Source organism: Podarcis tiliguerta (assembly GCF_965153285.1).
Source record: "Podarcis tiliguerta genome assembly, chromosome: 9".
In the NCBI taxonomy this organism is placed as follows: Eukaryota; Metazoa; Chordata; class Lepidosauria; order Squamata; family Lacertidae; genus Podarcis; species Podarcis tiliguerta.
Genome location: NC_139542.1, coordinates 28,295,080 through 28,318,886, shown reverse-complemented (window position 1 = coordinate 28,318,886; position 23,807 = coordinate 28,295,080). Strand labels below are relative to the sequence as shown.

The 23,807-nt window shown below is 42.4% G+C and overlaps 1 protein-coding gene across 1 annotated transcript in view; it reads left to right on the top strand.

Annotated features, from left to right (window-relative positions):
- QRFPR (pyroglutamylated RFamide peptide receptor) overlaps positions 1-15,275 on the top strand; it is a 28,912-nt gene extending 13,637 nt beyond the window's left edge. The window contains exons 2-6 of the mRNA XM_083457466.1: positions 3,363-3,521; positions 5,681-5,742; positions 8,207-8,442; positions 10,310-10,407; positions 12,224-15,275. Coding sequence (XP_083313592.1) covers positions 3,363-3,521; positions 5,681-5,742; positions 8,207-8,442; positions 10,310-10,407; positions 12,224-12,621 — 953 coding nt within the window. The 3' untranslated portion in view covers positions 12,622-15,275. The remainder of the gene's footprint in view (positions 1-3,362; positions 3,522-5,680; positions 5,743-8,206; positions 8,443-10,309; positions 10,408-12,223) is intronic.
- Positions 15,276-23,807: the final 8,532 nt, after the last annotated feature.

The following is a 23,807-nucleotide window of genomic DNA, read 5'->3' as shown; positions in this document are numbered from 1 at the left end:
ACCCCAGTAGACATGGTTTTCACTTTCATTTAATCCTCATTGCAACCCTGGGAGATCAATTAGGCTGAAACTCAGTTCATTTGCATTATTTAGTTTAATGGGAAAAGGATGTAATCAATCCAAATGAAGAGGCATGATAAATGATAAAAGCTGAGAGAGGGGTTTTTAAATTAAAAAGGAGGACCGAATTGTTACCTCAGCACAGTAGAAAAAAGGAAACCAGTTATTTTTCCATAAAATTTACACACCACTTGATTGAGGTTTTTTACAAAGTGGTTTGCAAAAGATAAAACAGAAAAATCAAGAGAAAAGAAATCAAAAAAATTTACAATTTATGTATATACCTGAAAAGAGGAGGAAGAGGAACATTAGGATGTTAATTTTTGTCCTCCTTGTGAAACACTTGCTTTAGATCATAATAAACCATAGCCCCACTCCTCCCCTTTGTGTGTCCTTATCCTCAACTGTGGTGTCTACTTATTTTATTCACCGTGTATACTTTCCTTACGCAAAAATACTAGAGTGGTTTACAGTTTAAAAATTTAAAATAAGCTGATGTAGTCCAGATGGAGAAGAAAACACTAAATACAGGCTCATAAGCCTCAGTGCGCCATGCTGCTCATCCGCATTGTTGAGATAAAAACAACGCAAAAAGGAATCCTGCTCACCTTCTATTCTCCCAAGTGCAGTGCCCAGGGCACACTTAGATTCCCAATTAGCATTCCATTTTTTGTGTGCAAAAGCACCCCCTCCCCCACTGCTTGATGTTGAAGGTCTGACCCAGAGGTCCACCCCTTCAATGGCTCTCTTGGAATCCCTTTGACTCCCTCAGCTCAATCCTGCAGGCAGTGGTCTGGAGGTAGACAGTTGAGCTAGACTTTGGGAAATTGTTATTGCTCACTCTTGACCCAGAAGTCTACCCTGCACTTGCTTTCTTCTGCCCTGCTGGCAAAACGATGAGGTTGCATAGCCAAGCAGCTGAAGATTCTTCTCACCACGCTGCACTTTGCCTCCCAGATCAGCAACTTGCAAGCAGTTTTCCCAGGAGCCTGCCCTCCCTTAGGATCTTGCCAGAAGATCCATATTTGTCCATTCTGAACATCACCACGGTCCTTTGTGTTAATGTTTCTGCTTGTTTGTGTGATTTCTGAATAGCGCACCAAACTTGTGTGTGGACCTGAAGTCCAGTTTCAGCATGTGATGAACCCCGTCTTGAGTTTTTTCTTTCCAGTTTTGACAAAATGCTGTTGGCTCCCAGAAAAGGAACGAAAGCAAAGTCCTGTAAAAGAACATTGGTAGGTTTGCCAACCAGAGATACAGTGGAGCTGAGGTTTTCCCACGCATGTATGGAAGAGATCCAGACGTTCTCTGGAGTTCATGCATCTCAATGCAAGGGAGATCTTTGAGTGTCACATTAGAGTAGAAATGGGAGAAAGTGAACTGTGTATTCCTTGCACCACATGCTCTATGGCGACATCCATCACCAAGGGAAGGTGATGGCCCAAGCAAGATGGAAATTGGCAGGCCCAGAGTTCTGGACCAGACTGGATTGCAAGCTTAAGGAAAGGCATTGTCAGGACCTTGGACAAGGGCCAAGGGGTCTGGTTACAGTCACAGTTTGCTTCCTGCAGTTGGAGCACAAAAAGGAAGTTTTCTCAGCAGCATTTTTGAATTTCATGTTTTTCTAAATAAAGCTAAGAATGTGCTCTTTAAAAACCAAACTGAGAGTTGTTGCTGGGAACTGTTTAACACAACGAAGAGCATGTTCCACCCAGTAAAATGAATTCAACATGCTTCGACTGAATGCTACAGCATTAAAGCTTTTAGCATTTCTTCTGGGTAATATATAAAGGTGGCAAGGCTTTATGTATTTAATTCATGTAAGCTAATTATATATCATGGAATTTAGCAAGGCTTTCAAAAGAACTGAAGAGCCAGCATTCTGGAAGGCAAATAAAGCTTTGGTAGATTACATTTACGTGATGTTTTTAAAGAATATTTCCATTTTTAACCATCAAGACTAAAGTAGAAATGGCTCTCAAAACAGGACTGAAAGTGCTTCTGAAGGACAGCTATACAGAAAGTTTTGTAGTTAACCACAAATAGCCCAACTATCATTCCATACAGACAGAGACCCTCTTCCTCTTCCTTCTAGGTCCTTCAACTACATTTGAGTTTAACCTCTTCCATTCCAAGTTGATTCCCTGATCCTAATTCAACACAGATGAATTCAGAGGCAGCCTGAATAAGGAACTGAATTTTGGGCACCACTCTGCTCTCTGCTTTGACTCATATCTTCCCCACTACCAACCAGCCTGTGCATTCTGAGGTTCTGCCCATAACATAGCCTGGGCTGGATGGGTGATGGCGCAATATAGGGCATTCTTGGTAGTGGCCCCATGCCTATGGAACTGCCAAGTGACAGTGCCTGCCACAACCATAGCAATATTTAATACAGGATGAGAAACCAATGACTCTCCATATGATCCTGAACTCCAGACACCCATCATCCCAGCCAAGTCATCCATGGCCATTAGCCATACTGACTGAGGCTAATGGGGGGTAGAGTCCAACAAAATCTACAGAGCCATGGGTTCACCATAACCAATTTATGACTAAAGGTGGAGCAAGGTTATCATCATCATCAGAGTTCAAGATTTAGGAATTGGTTCCACTCACAATCCATGTTGCATTGCTAAAACATTACCTGCTTCAAGAACAAACAAGCAGGAAGTCAACAGGAAGACAATAAGGTTTATAAGCTCATAAGAAAAAGCCTGCTAGATAAAGCCTCAGGTCCACGTGGTCCAGCATTCTATTTCCACTTTGGCCAACCATATACCTATGTGATGCCTATCATGGGTGCAGTAGCCTTCCCTAGCTCATATTCTCCTGAAATTGCTATTCAACAGCATATTATCTGTGATTCTAAATAATAGCATTTCAGTACAGTGGTACCTCGGGTTAAGTACTTAATTCATTCCAGAGGTCCGTTCTTAACCTGAAACTGTTCTTAACCTGAAGCACCACTTTAGCTAATGGTGCCTCCTGCTGCTGCCGCGCCGCAGGAGCACGATTTCTGTTCTCATCCTGAAGCAAAGTTCTTAACCTGAAGCATTATTTCTGGGTTAGCGGAGTCTGTAACTTGAAGCATATGTAACCTGAAGCGTATGTAACCTGAGGTACCACTGTACTCTAATAGATCCTCTCAAGGCACTTTGGGTTACAAAATATCCTTCTGGGCACAAGGCACTGAATGAAAATATGTATGTTGCCTCCATTGGTGTATTTTGTTCTGTGGTATAGTATAGATAATGAGACCCTGTTGATGACTTGCTTTGTTTGTTTCAATCCTTTATTAGGTGCTTTTGCTTGCAAGATGGTGCCTTTTGTTCAATCCACTGCAATAGTTACCGAGATTCTTACAATGACCTGCATTGCGGTAGAAAGGCATAACGGGATCGTCCACCCTCTTAAGATGAAATGGCAGTACACCAACCGAAGAGCATACACAATGCTTGGTAAGGTCCTGGGCAACTTTGGTATTGCACGACACAGCATGTTGCTAGTGATTTCTCACTTTTGATATGTCAGCTATAGAGCAGTGGCGAGGAACCTGGGGATCTCCAGATGTTGGACCTGACCTTTGGCCATGCGGGTTGCAACTGATTTGAGTTGCAGTTCAACAGCATCTGGAGGGATGCAGCTGCTATCAGAGAAAATTGGTTTTTTTAAAGAATATTAAAGAAAAACCCACTTTGTATGCATTCAGATTAAAACCCCTCCCTCACTCCAAACATACATACAGAATCAAATGGAACTAGTTGTTTAATATATTTGTATATGGTCTACTCTGCCTTTCAGTAACTGTTCTTCTAAGGTAGCCTACAACAATTTTAGCATACAAGATACAAAAAGATCACAATCTTAAAAAATCAAGTTGAAAAACCCAAGAAGAAACTGGAGCAATAACAACACAATGATAATGTTGAAATGCAAAAACAAATGGGTTCATTGCTTGACTGAAAGCCAAGAGAGAGGGAGCCAACTGGGCTTTCTTATGGAAGGGCCTTCCATAAAATGGCACTACTGTTGAGAAGGTCCTGCCTTGTGTCCTACCCCGGTAATGCTCTGAAGGAAAAGGAACAGGGAACAGCCTGTAATGGGTAGACAGACTAATGGGAGGAAATGCAACTTCACATGGACCCTGCTAAAGCTCTAGTAATATTTTATAAACAGGCCCAGTGCAAAAAAACCTCTTTGGACAAGCTACATTTTTGCAGCCTCTTCAGCTAATGTTCACTGTAAAAATGATCTAGTCCCATTTGATTCCCAATGTAAGATTGCTTTCTCTCCCCCTCCCTGCCTCTCTCTCTGCCGCTCTGTCTGTTGGTGGTGATAAACCCGTAGGAGGACAAAAATGTTTTGTTGATGCATTAAAATATCCGTTTTGTTTGTGCATGAGCTGTACTAGGACTTCTTCCTTCCTGAAACCCTCATGACCTGACTTTTATATGCGCAGAATTATTGAAAAAGCACTCACAGTGCATCCTTTGAAACAAGATAGTTGGCAGAATGCCTCAAGAGCCTCTGTTGCATCCAACACACGAGATTTACCCTAGATGCCCATATGCATGCTTTGTGGGCTGATACCTTTCAGAACAAAACTGAATGTGACCCTGTCTCAATACTCACTGACTGGGGTGGGAGAGGAGTCCCAGATTCACTCAGGCGTTGGCATTGTTGGGTAACTGCTGATGCCCACACCTCTGCAGGAGCCCTATGCTGAACTCCACAGTTCCTGGCCATGCTCTCCTTTTTGCAAACGTGGCTTGTTCACTACCCTTCTATGAGCATGTGATTTGTGACAACCGTAAGAAGATGGAGAAGTGCCCTCTCCTTTTCTTAGGTTCTCTCTCTGGGCAGTTGTGAGGATTGCTCCAGAAAAAGAAGGCAGCTGAAAGGGCAGAGGTGGCAAGTCTAATCAGAGAGGGCACCTACTGAGTGCATCTCGCCTAAGCCCCCTGGCAAACCTGGAGATGGCACTAAATTCACTTTCAAATTTCTCCCTTCCCAGTATTGGTCCATTTTGTGATTTGGACATGTAAAATTCCATATAAGGTAAAGGTGAAGGAGCCCTGGATGGTTAAGTCCAGTCAAAGGCAACTATGCGGTGCGGCACTCATCTTACTTTCAGGCCGAGGGAGCCAGCTTTTGTCCACAGACAGCTTTCCATGTCATGTGGCTAGCATGACTAAACCGCATGACATATTTATCTACTTGCACTGGTATGCTTTCGAACTGCTAGGTTGGTGGGAGTTGGGACAGAGCAGCGGGAGCTCACCCTGTTGTGCGGATTCGAACAGCTGACCTTCCGATTAGCAAGCCCAGTGCCACCTGCATCCCTTGAAAATATACTTTATTCTTAAAAACGAAAACAAAAGAACTTGTAGCTCATTGCTCTGAATTCAGCTCCAGGGCAAAATTCATCTCACAATTAGTCCTAATTCTAACTGCCTTCCTCATGCTTGCTGTAATATCTTGTCCAAATACTCCATATGGCCACATCACCAACGAATATAAAAATGCTAATTGCTCGCTCTAATTTCCTGTTTTTTCTCTTTAAAACTAGCAATTACATCATCATTATTGTTATTGTTATTATTATTATTATTTTCAGGCATAGTCTGGCTGTTGGCAGCTATCGTTGGGTCACCCATGTGGCACGTACAGCGCCTGGAGGTATGGTTTGTTGCATTGTGCAATTATATCTTTATAGGTCAGTTTTGCATTGAGTTTCAGCATGAGTAAGGCTAGTCTTCAGGAGATGAATATTATGTGCTATAGAAAAATGTATAAAGACAAGTACAGGCTGCGACGGCACAATAGCACTTTCCCCCCTGGCGCCGTTGGGACTGACCTCACTTAAATATAATGCACCCACCTCACAGAACACCAGTTCCAATTCCTACAAACTACCCCAGATTATCTTGTGGGGGTCTTGTGTGAGGGAAAACTTAATAATTTGGAGTCTCAGGCAGGATTTGATCAAATAAACAAGAGAGATTTTATTTAACAAAGGAAGTTTATGGCACAATTTGGGTAAAACATAGGATAATGTTATTTCACTTCAGTTCTTTCTCAGTTGTTGCACAGCTGTTGCCACTTAATACTTTGGTTCTTAAACCTGTCAGTACTTCCTGTCAGTTACACACCTGTAAGACAGCCCTACTCCTGAGGTACTCCAAGTAACAGACCCAAGGGATCTCCACACCCCCTTAACTGGTTTGGGAGTCTTCTCTTTTTGTAGAAGAACCTCTCCCCTCCTGACTGGAATGAGTCCTAAGTAGACTGCATCCTCATAGCTTCTACTTCTCCTGGCTCAGCCTCCCAGTTAATTGCTGGCCTATTACTCTTACAGGACACCACACACTGTCCTTCACCCTAAGCTCAGAGACTTATTTCTCTAGCTTGTGATATATTCCTCAGAGTGGATGTTTCTACCCAGAACCAATTCTGTCTCCTCTCACTCTCTATCTCCCAACCTGACTCCTGACCTATCTCCCAACCTCTATCTCAACCTCCCAAAACTGTCTCTCCAAATCCTCTCCTTTTCAACCCCCTCTCCTGGAACCCCGACCAATCAGAGGTTGCCATTCGTTAACCGTTTGCTGGCAGGGGAAAAGCAAAAACACTTGGGAACCCAACCTGCCCAGCAAAACAAACTTTTCTGTCACACAGGCATTTAAATAGTGACCTTAGAAATGAGTATGGACCCAAGCAAATAAGGCTTGTTTCTGTCGAAGAACAACTGGTTTTAGCAATTGTTAGCTCTCTTGGAAAGTACTGTTTGCATGGTAAACCAATGTGAGATCAGAACTGTGCTGAGTTGCCCTGTCCAGATATCACATGCACTGACCAGCTTTGCTCCCTGGCATCTCTGTGTACATTGTGGACAGCCGTGTGTGTGTAGCATTGCTCTTATGTGTGCATTATACTCCTAAATAGGGTGATAGTCTGTCCTAATTGTTAGAGCAGAAAATATATGCAGTGGTACCTCGGGTTACAAATGCTTCAGGTTACAAACCCTTCAGGTTACAGACTCCACTAACCTGGAAGTAGTACCTCAGGCTAAGAACTTTACTTCAGGATGAGAACAGAAATTTCATGGTGGCGGCATGGCAGCAGCAGGAGGCCCCATTAGCTAAAGTGGTACCTCAGGTTAAGAACGGACCTCCGGAATGAATTAAGTTCTTAACCAGAGGTACCACTGTATTTACAAAGCAGCTTGTGCGATGAACTTTAAAAATAATTTTTCACTGACCTGCCATTGTGTCTGGGTCAGATACTTGGTTTAAGTCTTTCTGTAGTACCATAGTTTACTGCTTCTGGCCCTAAATTATAAATTCAGGGAGTGTTCACGCTGTTCCTTTTTAAAGTTTACCTTGTGTTTTGCCATGGCTTTCCTTGTTGTTTCATGGACCTTGCTGTTTTATCCTACAGTAAACAGATGGCAGATATTCATATATTTGATTGTTGTATTTTAAATATGGTTGTGTTTAAAATAGTTGTACAACCCATCCCTGATTTAGCTCAATTGGTTTGATCAGAAATGCATGTCTGCATGTGTGGGTTGCACATTGCTCTGTGGTAGAACAGTTTTGTGTACAAAATGTCCCAGTTTTGGTCATTGTTCGGCAAATAAGATTGGGAAAGACCTCTCTGCTTGATATCCTAATGTGCTAGCCTAAATGACCCAGTGGCCACCCCTGTGTCAGGGCAAGCCAATCCGTACAGGTTTTACTGCGGCTCCAGAGAAGCGGACACGGAGCAATGGATCCAAACTACAAGAAAGAAGATTCCACCTAAACATTAGGAAGAACTTCCTGACAGTAAGAGCTGTTCGACAGTGGAATTTGCTGCCAAGGAGTGTGGTGGAGTCTCCTTCTTTGGAGGTCTTTAAGCAGAGGCTTGACAACCATATGTCAGGAGTGCTCTGATGGTGTTTCCTGCTTGGCAGGGGGTTGGACTCGATGGCCCTTGTGGTCTCTTCCAACTCTATGATTCTATGATTCTATACACATCCAGCACTTAAACCTCTGCTCATATTTGATGAAAAATATGCACCTTTTCCTTTCCTTGCCAATAGGCTAGGAGTAAGTTCTCTTTTCTGTACTGAGTGTGACTTCAACTTAATTTGTTTCAGAATAAATATGACTTCCTTTACGATAAAGTGTACGTTTGCTGCCTGGAAGAATGGGTCAGTCCTGTCCACCAGAAGATATATGCTACTTTCATTTTGGCTATTCTCTTCCTGCTCCCAATGATACTGATGCTCTTGCTCTACAGCAAGATTGGTTATGAGCTTTGGATTAAGAAAAGAGTTGGAGATGCTTCTGTTCTGCAAACTATTCATGGGAACGAGATGTCCAAAATAGCAAGGTTTGTATAGTCGGTCTTTAGCATTCAGTATTAAACTCCAAAATGTATGTAACTTTATTTTATTGGAGTCTATAAAGGAAATCCTTGGCTCCCCAGTTTTCTTGAATTCTTTGAGAGTGTCAATGATCACCTGTAGACATGTTACAAACAAATGTTTGTTATGAAGGATCAGAAATGTTTGGCTCATCTCTCCCACTCTGCTCCCCCTTTTCTATTTTACATACATACCTGGATTATATCATTCTCAGATGGTGGGGGAGATATGTTACCTTTTTACCCAGTGGCGTAGCGTGGGTTGTCAGCACCCGGGGCAAGGCAAGTAATTTGCGCCCCCTAACCCGGGGCAAGGCAAGTAATTTGCGCCCCTCCCCCGCTGCACTGTCTCTCCCCCAGATAGTCCCTTGCTCTCTCTCCTCACCGCACCGCACACCTGGCACCCTCCCCTCCACAGTGGGCGGCGACCCGGCGGCTCGGATCGGATTCGCACAACCAGCAGTGCAGTGAGAGAGAGTGAGTGAGCCAGGTAGGGGCAGAGAGCTGCGAGTGCGGGCGCCCCCCCAGATGTTGCGCCCGGCCCCCCTGCACCCCCACGCTACGCCACTGTTTTTACCCCATTCAGAATGAAGATCCAGATGTTGAGATCAAAAGATAAACCTAGCAACTTTGCAACCAAAGTTCAGTCCTCAGCAGCGGTATTTGAATGTGTTTTAATGAGTTGTTAATTATTAACCTTAGCATTATGCCTTTACTATCTGTGTTTATTTATATCATGATGTATTATTTATGATGATGAAGTCTGTATGTTTGTTCTTCAAAATCCCAAGTGCCTTTGGAGGAAAGGCGATTTTAAAATATTTTAAGCAAACAAACAACAAGGACAGTGCCAGCCCTTCTCCATTAACTTCTCCCCCCAACAGTTGCATGAATGTTACCCCGCAGCTGTGAAAAATTACCAACAAAACAAAGTCGTAACAACAGGTTTTAGGGTTTTTAGAAATTAATGGCTAAAAATAAATCAATCTCAGCACAGGTAATCATTTTATTATTTCTATAGCCCTTAACCCCACTTTTAAAAAAGCAGTTTTGACGTGGGAGCCAGTTCAGTGCAGCTCATTTCGCTTGGGTAACATGGGAAGAGTCTATGCTGTAGTTTCTTCCTGTGCCAATGTTGATTCAGTTTCCACCAAGGGTGGAATCAGGTGTGGGGATTATTGCATTGTTTTCGTGGTTCTAAAGCTCACACTCCCTTTTATATTGCCTTATCTGATGGGTTCTCACAATCATATATACAGTATGTGAGAAAATTAATAAAAATGCTTTATATCAGATGAACTGGATAGCTCATTTGGTTAGGGCATGGTGCTAATAATGCCAAGGTTGCAGGTTCGATTCCCGTATGGGACAGCTGCATATTCCTGCATTGCTGTGGGTTGACTAGATGATCCTCAGTATCCCTTCCAGTTTCGATTCTATGAACTTGTTTGCAGAACTGTGTACCTCGGTCAAAGCTGCATACCAAAAAAATGTTCATATTAGGAGAAATGCTGAAGAATTTCAGTGTTGTTGTTTTAAAATCACAAATTGCTGCAGAAAGGTGGAGCTGAATTTAAGATTGGGAAAACGGGAACTGAGGGGCTGGAAAGTGACAGATCCATCCACCCTTAGCTGCAGGCAAAGGTCTTCCCCAGCACCTACTGCCTGAGAACATTTAGCTGGAGATGTCAACATGGAGCCTTCTGTAAAGAAAGCATGTGATTTACTACGGAGTTCTGGTCCATCCCTGTCACCTGGATTCCCCCCAAGTCACCAGGAGTCACCTATATACCTGTGCAGAAATTTGCAGTACAAGCTCTCTTTCCTCTTTCAGGAAAAAGAAGCGAGCAATCATCATGATGGTAACTGTTGTGGTTTTATTCACCATCTGCTGGGCTCCTTTTCATGTAATGCACATGATGATAGAATACAGTGAGTAGCTTTTTCTTTTGAAATTGTAGTAGTTGGTTTTGTGATCAAGGTGGCCAGTGAAACCCCACCAAACTCAAAGTTTTTATGGCATAAGCATATAAAATGCCCAGCACATATATACAGTGGTACCTCGGGTTACATATGCTTCAAGTTACATATGCTTCAGGTTACAGACTCCGCTAACCCAGAAATATTACCTCAGGTTAAGAACTTTGCTTCAGGATGAGAACAGAAATCACGCAGCGGCAGCAGGAGGCCCCATTAGCTAAAGTGGTGCTTCAGGTTAAGAACAGTTTCAGGTTAAGAACGGACCTCCAGAACGAATTAAGTTCTTAACCCGAGGTACCACTGTATTTCACTAAAGGTCTATAGCAGTGGTTCCCAACCTTTTTCGGCCATGCCCCACCTAAGCATCTCTAAAATCCTGATGCCCCCCGTCCATGACATATAATTCTTATTATTCAAAAAATGAACTCCTATTCACGGGGAGGAAGCCTAAAAGGCCATTAACTGTTAATAACTCATTTTTGAATTGCCCCCCCCCCTTAAAAATCAAACTGCCTCCCTGTGGGGCATGTGCCCCACGTTGGGAACCACAGGTCTGCAGGGACACTGAAAAGAAAGAATTAATCTATCATAATCGGAATAATAATTATAATAATAGTTTATTATTTATACCCCGCCCATCTGGCTGAGTTTGGTTTAAAAAAAGATGCCTTAATACATTTTACCATTTATAAAATTCAGCTATCCAGCACCATTTTGAGGTAGCGACTCTTTGCTTTTTTGTGTTTCATTTAGTCTCCTTCTTACACCTTTCTTTCCTTTGTAGGTTTTTTATATCAGCCATCTCCTTTTATTCCAGTTATCTGAATTGCTTCTTTAATGCCTTTCTCTCTCCCTCCCCATCTTGAATTATAGTTCACTCTCTCAGCTAAACTTTGTCCTTGAAGTAAATGAACAAACCGTGGCAGTTCATTGTTGTCAAGAATTATGGCACTTGAAATTGTGAAATATAGATGTTTGAAGGTTTTTTATGGTATTGCTATTGATTTTGAAGTGAAAAACATTATGTACTCTTATGGAATACAAGTTAAGTGAACGCCAGGGTGCGATGGTATGGGGCTTCATTGTAGAGTCATCTATAGACGTTCTCAGTTGTCAAATGTTCCATAATTCAGAACTGATTGGGATTTTTAGCAAGAGGTCCCCAAAGCCTCTCTTTTGAGGCTTGAGAGTTGGTCTGAAGACTTGGAACTGGCTCATTTTTCCTCAGACCAAAGTTGCCTTGGATTCAGGTAAAAGTAAAGGTAAAGGGACCCCTGACCATTAGGTCCAGTCGTGACCGACTCTGGGGTTGCAGCGCTCATCTTGCTTTATTGGCCGAGGGAGCCAGCATACAGCTTCCGGGTCATGTGGCCAGCATGACTAAGCCGCTTCTGGCGAACCAGAGCAGTGCACGGAAACGCTGTTTACCTTCCCATCGGAGTGGTACCTATTTATCTACTTGCACTTTGACGTGCTTTTGAACTGCTAGGTTGGCAGGAGCAGGGACCAAGCAACAGGAGCTCACCCCGTTGCGGGGATTCGAACCGCCAACCTTCTGATCGGCAAGTTCTAGGCTCTGTGGTTTAACCCACAGCGCCACCCGCAGAGCCAACCTGAGTATCTCCAAGGTGGGGGCATTCTCACATCCGACTTGTGCCTCATCTGAGGCAAGTTCGCATCTTAGCACTTAATGTACTGTATCATCAAATTACCAAGTAATGCTTACCAACACAAAGCCAGTTCTTAATGGGTGTTTTCTTCTCTCCAGGTAATTTTGAAAGGGAGTATGACGACGTCACCATTAAGATGATCTTTGGCATAGTTCAGATCATTGGATTTTCCAATTCCATTTGCAACCCCATTGTGTACGCCTTTATGAATGAGAACTTCAAGAAAAACTTCCTCGCTGCCCTTTGCTTTTGCATTATAAAGGAAAACCTGTCTCCATCCAGGCGACGTGGAAAATTAGGGATTACAATGAAGCAGCAGAAGGATGAAGGCTGCAGGAGACAACCCAACTCCTCGGGGGAGAACAGAAGAGAAGCATTCAGCGAAGGGAACATTGAAGTAAAACTCTGTGATCAGTCCTTTGCCAAAAGGAATTCCAGAAGGCACCTTGCTTTGTTTACCTCTGAACCCAATGGGCATGCTTCACTGGGACACTAGCATCTCACTGGATCCTTGATACTTGAGAATTCTTGCATCATATCCTAGGCCTGGCCTGTCTGAAGGCTTCATGTAAATAGTCAACAAAACAGGCTTTGGCTCCTTCAGTTGTCAGCTCAAGCTGCTGATCTCAGGGACCATAGAATCACAGAATCCTAGAGTTGGAAGAGACCCTGAGGATCATCTAGTCCAAGCCCCTGCAATGCAGGAATATGCAGCTGTCCCGTAAGGGGATCGAACCTGCAACCTTGGCATTATCAGCACCATTCTGTAACCAACTGAGCTAACCATGAGCCCTCTAAGTCTGGATTTGGTGTGTGCCTTTTCATGGCACTAGTCTGGGCCTGACACTGAGCTAAGAACTAATCTAGCCTATTCACTGACCTTTTGAAAATTAGCACAGTATAGGTGTTTACTCCTACTGGACTACGTGATGGTGCAGCATTTTCTTCTTTTCTTCAGTTCCTTCTCCCCGTTCCTTTGTTATGCTTCCTGGAGACTGATGTGGAAGCTCTTTCTTTTCTCTTCTATCTGTTCTTCTCCAATCTAAGAACAACAATCTGCTTAATTGCAAGGCAAATTGCTTTCGCTTAGTTAACCTTGAAGATGGCATCCTCACCAATGGTATTTGAGGATTATTTGCGTGCATTTGAAACAGACAATTGTAAACAAATTGCACTATTTGATTTTGCCTAAAATTGAAGGATCTTCACAGCAGTGCAGTGGTTTCATGCTCTGTTTTGTTACTTGTTACTAGTGTTCTTTTTTAGAGATAGGGTTGTATTTAACTAACATTCTCAGGGTAGACCCACTGAAATTAATTGACCTAGGTTTGTCATGCCCATTGATTTCAGTGGGTCTACTCTGAGTAAAAGTTGAGTACAAGCCAGTTTCTCCAAAACCTGGCTTATAGTGGAATATTTTTTTATAACTGCATGCAGCTTAGCTAAAGGAAGTCTGTTTTCCTTTATATAAAATGTTCTGTTGCCTTCAAATTATCAGCCAAATAATCAAATAGTACAACAAAATAACCTGTAATTTGTTTTGCACTCATTCAGTGCACAAGGCCAATATTTTTTAGCAAAGTTGTGATTACAAATACAATGTGACATTTAATTTATGAAGACATTTTAATGCTGTTGCCTTTTAAAATGATTGTATACTGTCATCTCTCTTGCTTCATCATGCCCTTAAGCCCAACTTTTATTCATAATAATTTCCCACCCCCATTACTCTTGAATTCAAATAGCAGCCCTTCAAAACACTGAGCATTTGCTGCATTTTCAAATGCTGGTAATTTGTCCTGTATATGCATTAAAAGTGGACTATTTCCATTTATCTGATTATGCACCTCATTTTTAAAGTGTCTAAAACTGAACAAGGATCATATGTAATATAGTGGCCCCCATGGGCCACTATATTACATATGATCCAACTTCTAGAATTCTCTTTGAAAATGTGGATTTCTCCAAAAAGGGCACCCTCAAGACATCAGTATTTCCCACATTTCTAGGTATAATTTGCAGGACTGGATCACTCAATGGCTATATTATGGAGCCACTATTATCATGCTTTAAAATTTTATTCACGGCAGAGATTGCCTAAGCAACTGTGAGTGGTGACACCTGTTTGAGCACTAAACTTGAAGATCTGGATTTGCATCACAGCTCTGAGATGAATTCACTTGTCCTTGCCCAGCAGTTTCAATACATGCCATGACAGGAATTATGTGCCCATTTAAAAGTGGAACAGTGTTTTCAGAGCTGCATTTAGGTACCTCTTAAAAAAGGCGCGCACACTGTGTGCTTGCTTCACTGCAGCAAACACTTGTACTGAGAAAAACATAGTGATTTATGTGGATAGGGAGATGAGCCCCGCTCCGCTGCCTAGAAAACCATTTCTTTTCATTCCAGTACTCTTACCATGGGACTAGAGTAGATGGGGATTACAGAGGGAAAGGCTGCTTTCCCCTGTCCTTTCACCACTCACTGAGCATTGTCTGCAAAAGTGAGTTGGTTGGATGTATCTGTGTGTGGTATTTTACCTGTGCAATTAGTAGTTACAGACTGGTGACATTGTCAGAATTACAGGAGAATCTGAGTAGCTATGAATGCTATGGGAGACTCTCGGTTTCTGCATCTTATCATCCTTTCAGTATTATCAGTTGAGATGCTTGCAATTAAGGCTTAGAATATGGACAGGCTTGCCATATTTGCAGGAACAGTAATGAATAGTTGCCAAATAGGAAATTTGCTGCAAAGCAGTGCAATGATGTGGATTGTTCGCTTATGTTTTTTGTGTACATTAGTGATTCTACATTGTTTTTAAAAAACTGCTTGAGAATATCTGCATGTGCCTGTGGTACTATCCCTATTCTTTGACAAAGGATATAAGATTCTTATTTTGGCTGAGAATGTTGGCTTATCTTTAATTTGCACCCACAGTATACTTTTTATGGGTTCCGTTTATGGAAATCATGGTTTTTCAGTTTCCTAGAGGAGGGCACTGTGAGGTCTAACTACATATTGCTTTGCACAGTTCTAAGAGTATCGGTTGAAAGATCAACTAAATAGAAAAATGTGTTGCATCAGAATGATAGTATTTCCCGTAACTGGATGTTTACAAATAGGTTTAAAAAAGGGGGGGGGGGCAAATTCCATGCTAGAAGTTAATAGCAAAAGGACTGGATATCAATCTGTCAGTATCCTGATGCTCCCAGGGAAATGGGATTAGGATTGCAGCTTTAATATGCTTCCTGCTGTGAATTTTAAGCACCAACAGAATGCACTATTGATCATTGTTTTTCTCACGTGGAAATAAGTGGTCTCTTTTGTTGACCGTGGGCTTCAATCTGTGCTCCTCAGTTAAAGTCTGAAGACTTCGAGCTGTCAAGCACAAAATCATGTTTACTACAAACAATTTAAAATATAAATTGAATGTTATTTCAGCAGATGCACAGAGCACCACTTTCTATATAAAATGCTCAGTTATGAAATAAAATACTGCAGTGCAAAAAAGTGGAACTAAGAGTGTCTATAAAATGTTTTCATATTCCCCCTGGAATTTATACAATTCAGTATATCAAGAGGGTATTAAAACGATCTTTCCCAGATGCTTGAGGGAGGTTAATTAGCAGGATTGATTTTTTACGGAACTGTAAAATCAAGATGGACTTGTGATGGGAAGTTAGCTACTCATTAGCTTTGTCTTTAAGATGCTACAATGCTTGCCCCCCCCCAAGACTTAATAGGGCTGCTCCTCTGGAAATCCATTATTCAGCACAAAATGAATGTAAACATCCACCGAAGACTGATATATGCATAGCTATCATTCACTATGATATGTGTAAAAAGAAAATACACATATTTTTGCACTGTTGTTGTTTAGTCGTTTAGTCGTGTCCGATTCTTCGTGATCCCATGGACCAGAGCACGACAGGCACTCCTGTCTTCCACTGCCTCCCGCAGTTTGGTCAAACTCATGGTAGTAGCTTCGAGAACACTGTCCAATCATCTCATCCTCTGTCGTCCCCTTCTCCTTGTGCCCTCCATCTTTCCCAACATCAGGGTCTTTTCCAGGGAGTCTTCACTTCTCAATGCGGTGGCCAAAGTATTGGAGCCTCAGCTTCATGAACTGTCCTTCCAGTGAGCACTCAGGGCTGATTTCCTTCAGAATGGATAGGTTTGATCTTCTTGCAGTCCATGGGACTCTCAAGAGTCTCCTCCAGCACCATAATTCAAAAGCATCAATTCTTCGGCGATCAGCCTTCTTTATGGTCCAGCTCTCACTTCCATACATCACTACTGGGAAAACCATAGCTTTTGCTATACGGACCTTTGTTGGCAAGGTGATGTCTCTGCTTTTTAAGATGCTGTCTAGGTTTGTCATTGCTTTTCTCCCAGAAGCAGGCATCTTTTAATTTCGTGACTGCTGTCACCATCTGCAGTGATCATGGAGCCCAAGAAAGTAAAATCTCTCACTGCCTCCATTTCTTCCCCTTCTATTTGCCAGGAGATGGCAGTACCAGAGAAAGACTCCTGCAACATAAACTGATTGCAGCAGAACAAAAAATACAGGATGAAAGTTCAAATGGCTGTAGAATGAGCTCTTCACTGGCTGGGCTGCTGAAGGCTAAATGAGCAGGAGGAGGATTTATTATATAGGAAAAATAGATTCCAGAGATCCTGAGAGAAGCAGATACCTGCACTGAGCAATTATCTGAATCTCTCCAACATACAGGTGGTTTGACACAGCACTGCTCAGCGTTGGTGCTGCATTAGTGGCAAGGCCAGTACACCTTGCATGGGAATTTAAATGGAAGCTTCCCTCAGCACTGGTTACTTTACCCTCTTTAATTTAATTTTTGGACAAATTTTAAAGGGATTCATCTGGACCAGCAGAGGCTTGCGTCACCTTGACCAGGGCCTCAGCACACTGGCATTTTTGCCCAGCCACACTGTGTGCTGATATTGAGCCTGGTGAATGAAGTGCTGGTGGGTTTGACCAAAATGTTAAAAGCACTCAAGTTTGTTATTTGTTCAATATTCCTGGCAATTGACATTGTTTTGTGCATATGGCCAGTGACTGTGGTCACTGTAGTACTGTGGATTTTATACTATCCTAAATCATGTATTATTGCTTACACTGTTTTCATTGTATGGTTTTACTATTTCTGTACACTTTTTGACATTTTTAAATGTAGAACAGTATGTAAATGTATATAAACAGTGTTCACTATTCATAAAAACAAGACGCTGTTAAAATTGAAAGCATGTATTTGGAATTGTGTTTCTGGAAGTGGAAACTAAACTTTGCTTCTTAATATTTCTGAAGCCTGTGTAAAAATATATATATTTAAAGTTGTCTGTCCTTCTTGGACTCTCCAGCTGTGGCCATAGCAAGGCACCACCCTGTAATTAAAATGTCAACTTAAGCAAGGAGTTGGGAAGAAGCAGAGAATGGTTGAGAGTTTCCTTGCTTGAATATATAGGCCTTTAAAAAACAACAACCCAGAAACCAGAGCTATTAGCAGATTGCCAGTTAGAATTGTTTCCTGCTTGCAAAGCAGTTCTCCATGTGGTGGGGATTATGCAGGTGGAAGAGATGAAGACCTGTTCAATCTTGCTCAGTGGAAACTGAAGGGAGGTGCTGGCTTGTCTTTATATACATCTTTCCTGGAATCCAACCTTCCCCTTAAGATGGCTTTGTCCTAGAGACAAGAGGTACAAGAATGGTGACTAAAGTAGTTCTTCACAGTTGGTTACTCTAAGCACATCTAAGCACTTGAATATTCAATCATTAAAAATGCATTCATCCCAAAAACTTATGAAGTTGAAACCAGCTTGGGGTATTGGCTTGAATCGGTGTGTGTCTGGCGACATCATGTGGTACCATTTGGAAAACACATTTCCCAAGGCTCATTTATAATACATATGGCTTTTTCATATGTGTATAAGAATTGTATTGATGTAACAGTAGGTTGGGCATGCAGTCAATTTATACTCAACCTGAAATAATTCAGGGAGACACTTATATAGAAGAACAGGCAGAACACCACATGTATTGAATACAGTCAGGAAAAAAGTGTGAGAGCTCTCATACACACCTTAGTGCACTGGTGGACTTACCCTGACACGCTCATACAGTAACCCATATTCTGCAGGGCTATATTTACCAGGGATAGGTTCTCTGGCTGTTAGATGGCAGTCCAGGAAATGATGAGATTGTAGCATTAGATTCCTCATTGAGGTAGATTAAGAGTTCTTGCTGTCTTCTGTCCTACCTCTTGTACTCTTTTCCCTAGCTACCAGGAGACCAGTGGTTCATGCCTTTTTCTTTTACATCTTTTTAAAATTTTGGCCACAGGGTATCAGAGATGCTTTATCCATCGCTGTGCTGATCCTGGGATGTGCTTGCAATCTGAGCCCACACTTTCAGAGGCCCAGCTGAGCACTTATAGTTCCAAGGAGATTAAGCATCTCAGGCTCAGACATGGCATCTTCAGCCAACTTTGTTGGAATACCAAACTTTGTGACAAAGTTAACATTGTCTGCTGCTCTTTAGAGCTCTTTCCTAAACTAAACATTTGGTATTCACTCACAACATTCACTACTGATGAACATTGAGGACATTAAAGACTGGCCTACACCTGAGGGCAATATTGTAGAAATGTAAAGGTAGCTTATAAAAAAAATGTATAGAGTTTCTGCTTAGAAGGCTGACTGGAAGCATTAAAGGCATCTTACAAAGGGAGAACATACGTGAGTGCTTGGCATGGAAAGAGCATAAATGAGTACAATAAAAACACTGCTAACTTATTAAAATGTGTTTAAAAAACATTTGTCTTGCTTTAATTGCCTTGTCTTTCACTGCCAAGATTTCTGCTTCATTATGAACATAGGAGGTTTAAAAGATAAAATGAGCCAAGCCCTTGTAGATCTGTTGTTTATAGTAAGTAAAAGAAGTGCCATATGTTTTGCTAGCACTAGCAGCTGTTTAGTGCGTAGGCATTGTCAGATCACTGCTACTTCTGATAAGGAAGAAAAACTAGGATGGTGTGAGTCCCCCACCCCCAGCTGCACTTTGGGGTCATATTTGGTGCTTCAGATTTGGTCCCTGTTTGGTTTGGATTATTTGAGGGTAGGAGGCGACCCCTAATCCAAAGCAATATTCAGAAAACTGAAGCTTTGGTCCTCCTATTGGCTTTGCATTGGGAAATCAAAATGGCAGAAGTCAGAAAAAAGAAAGAAAGAGACTGCAGTATTCCGATTGGGCACAATCTTGCTACAGTTAAATCTATTGGCTTAGAGGCAAGACTGTTGCATAAGGATGATTCATATTACTTACTTTCTTAGTTTTACTCTCTTTGTATCCAGTACCTTTCTGTGTAAACATTGTTATGCTTGCGCCACTTTTCCAACTGGTGAGAAGTTCCAGCAACTTACCTAGGTTTGTTTTCCAATGGAAGGAGGTAATGGAAGGTTTAAAGGCATTTCGTAATTATCTACAAATATGCAAGATGAGCATAGATTTGAATTCATAGCAGAACAGACAGCCAAATCCACTACGCAGCAGATCTCTAGGGGCAGCCATGCATCCCCCGCAACTGCTACCTTACAGACTGCCCCCAACTACACAGCTGTCTCAAAAGCTGTCAAATAGCAGTCAAAGTGACTGCTAACCTGGTTGAAAGCCACCATAAAAAAATAATATCAAAAAATTCATTTATTTACCACTTTCTTTTACTAAAGATGTTCCTAGATTCCTTCCAAGCAGTTTCCAAAACATTCAGTTGTAATCTAGGGTCTGGAAACCAAGCCTTATGAGGAATGGTTGAGAGAAATGGGTATGTATAGTCTGGTAAAAAGGAGTCTGAGTGGAGAAATGATAGCCATCTTCAAAGGGCTGTCACATGGAGGATGAAGCAAACTTGTTTTCTCCTGCTCTGGAGGTGAGGACCCAACACAATGGCTTCAAGTTACAAAGAAAGGGGATTCCAGCCAGTGTGGTGTTGTGGTTAAGAGCGTAGTCTCGTAATCTGGGGAACCAGATTCGTGTCTCCGCTCCTCCACATGCAGCTGCTGGGTGACCTTGGGCCAGTCACACTTCTCTGAAGTCTCTCAGCCCCACTCACCTCACAGAGTGTTTGTTGTGGGGGAGGAAGGGAAAGGAGAATGTTAGCTGCTTTGAGACTTCTTCAGGTGGTGATAAAGCGGGATATCAAATCCAAACTCTTCTTCTTCTTCTTCTTCTTCTTCTTCTTCTTCTTCTTCTTCTTCTTCTTCTTCACCAGGAAGAACTTTCAGATGGTGAGGACTGTTTGGGCAGTGGAACAGATTTCCATGAGGTGGTAGACTTCCCTTCCTTGGAGGTTTTTAAGCAGAGGTTGGATGGCCATCTGCATGGATGATTTAATCGAGATTCCTGCATTGCAGGGGGTTGGAATAGATAACCCTTGGGGTACCCCCCAACTCTCCAATTCATTGATTCTGTGATGCTATAGTCAGTTCTAAGTACATAAATAACACAGTTAAATCTTACCAGATCACCAGTGTACTAACAAACTTATAAACCAGAATCCATTTATGTTCAGATGCAGCAATCAAAAATCAAAAGCCCACTGATGCTTCTTTATTTCAACTGGTCCACTTTGCGTTGAACTTTCATTAGATACGGCCTACAATTCCGGTTCAAAAGAATCTGAAATTTCAGTTGTTATTCCATGATCCACTAGAGAGCGCTGCCTATCAAAAATGCTAACTGTACAAATGTAAGGTGTCTTCTGAAGCATCACATTTCCAAAGAACTATTCAGCAAACAGATTGTACTTAAACAGGTTATATTATTACTAACATCTTGACTGATGGGGGAATCATTTTTAAACCAGGAGGAGGACTAACCCAGCAGCCCACGCACCTGATGCTTCTGTTCCTACCACCCACCACCTTGGTATGTAGGTTTTTATTCTCTTTACTAGAAACAGCGCTTACCAAAGATGACCTCTCTGTTTACTGAAAATCTGAGATACACTGTGATTCATGGGCTAAAATTGACAGAGGTAGGGAATGACATTAAGAAATCTAGACTTATGCAGTACTTTCATATCAGAACACTTTGTTAATTCTCCTTTCATTAGACCTGTATTTCTCCTAAGGCAAAAGTGCAGGGCAAGTCGAAGGCTGCATAGCCAAGTGTCTTGATGGTGAGAGCAGAGCATAATCAGGGGTCAACTCTGAGCCTGTTTTCAGTGTCAAGGTGCAGCCACAGAATCCAGGAAGTAGCATATGAACTAGGACTGCAACCCCAAACTGATGAATCAGTTGAAGCATTGTTGTGTTGTGCAATTAAAACTTAACTTAGTGGTGTCACAGTGCTGTGAAGGGGATTAACTTAGTATCAACCTGTGCACTTCTCTAATCAGATTTATAATTTATTAATAGTGCAATCCTATGCGTGTTTACTTTGGGTGGGATGCTACTTTGTGCTTGGGTGCCAGCCTCAGACATATTGCTGCCTTAGGCAAGGACAAGATGCCACTCCACATTCCACAGACAGAAGCCAACTGGGCTTGCAGTTGAATCATTCATCAACATAGTGTCCTCCACTGCCCCTGAGGGTGGCAGGGTAGTTATGCATTTAGAAGACAGGCCAATCAGCTCTGTTCTCTACCAGAGGCAGGCTTAGGAGCTGCTGGAAGGTTGCCACAACTGCCCCAGCATCTACTACCTGAGGCAGTTGCCTCATTCTGCCTAATGCTAGGACTGGCTCTAGACTTGTGTGTGTGTTTAAGACTGCAGCCTGAAAGTATACTGGTGTTTCTGATTACAAGCCAGATCAAGTATTATCTTCCACTTATTCAAGTTAGCATTGTATCTCTTGCCTGTGCAAACAAGACCTGACTGTCAACAGTTTACATTTCCTCTGGAAAACATTTGTTTCTTTCCTTCCTTCCTTCCTTTTAAATGATCTGCAAGACAGCTGCTATATAACAAGATTTTTAAAGCACACAATAAAACAGGCATAGAAACAATGGAGCAGCTGAGTAGAACTAATAAACTAATCACAAGCTTTAAATTTGGGATGAGAGGAGCTCCCCTGTTTTGTTCCTTTTATTGTTTCATCCATTCTCTCTGCGCCATGTGCTTTCCACTAAAAGGGACGTGGTTGGCACTGTAGTCTAAACCACTGAGCCTCTTGGGCTTGCTGATTGGAAGGTTCAAATCCCTGCGATGGGTTGAACTCCCATTGCTCTGTTCCAGCTTCTGCCAACCTAGCAGTTCAAAAGCACACAGTGCAAGTACCGGTAGATAAATAGGTACCTCTGTGGCTGGAGGGTAAACGGCGTTTCCGTGAGCTCTGGCACTTGTCACGATGTTCCTTTGCACCAGAAGCAGTTTAGTCATGCTAGCCACACAACCTGGAAAGCTGTCTGTGGACAAACACTGACTCCCTCGGTCTAAGTGCCACACCCTATAGTAGCCTTTGACTGGACTTAATCATCCAGGGGTCCTTTACCTTTACCTTTTACCCTGCTTTCCACTCTTCCTGGATTCTGGTTTAAGTATTAGCTATGCCACTTCTAAGGCTGCTTCAATACTATCACTGTTTTTAGATGGGATTCAATCATATACTAGTAAATTCAGGTTGTGCAATTATAATTGACTGGTAGGTCTGAGCACTGGAGTTATGGGCTAGTAATAGTCTGTCCCCATCAACAGTCTAACCACAGCATTTTGCACCAGCTGGAGTCTCTGGACCAAGCATTGTAACCCCATGTAGAGTGCATTGAAATAATTGAGTCTTGAGATTGTCAATGCCAGACTAATACAGGGTACAAGGACAGCTGTCATTAACATACCATCCATAGCTGATAAAAAGCACTCCTGCCTCCCAAGGCTACCTGAGCTTCCAGTGACAAAGGAGGAGCCAGGAACATTCCCAAACTCTGAACCCTGTTCTTTCAGAGGGATTGCAACCCTGTCTAGAACAGGAAACTGGTTTATCTCTCAAACATGGGAACCACCAACCCACACTACCTCCATCTTCCAAGGGTTCAAGCTCAGTTTATGGGCCTTCACTCAGTCCATCACTGTGCCCAGACAATGGTCCAAATAATGCACAGAATCTCCTGGCTCAGATGTTATGGAGAAGTGTGTCCATCAGCATACTGATAATGCTTTGCCCCCAAACTCCTAGTGGCTTCACATAGATGTTAAGCAGCAGTGGGGACAAGATTGCACAAGAATCATTGTGCAAGAACACTGTCTGCCAAGTGCTACTCTCTGGATATTACCCTGTAGGCAGGAGCAGAACCATTGGCCACACAGGTCAGAGTTCAGCCTCATCTGGAAGACTACAGGTTCCCCACCTCTGATTTAAAATGTGGGGAACGTACTTTTAACATCATAACCACCACCAATCTGATCTTGCATCAGTCGCTAACTTGCTATGTTTAATTGTTGTTGTTTAGTTGTTTAGTTGTGTCCAACTCTTCGTGACCCCTTGGACCAGAGCACGCCAGGCACCCCTGTCTTCCACTGCTTCCCGCAGTTTGGTCAAACTCATGCTGGTAGCTTCGAGAACACTGTCCAACCATCTCATCCTCTGTTGTCCCCTTCTCCTTGTGCCCTCCATCTTTCCCAACATCAGGGTCTTTTCCAGGGAGATTCTTCTCTTCTCCTGAGGTG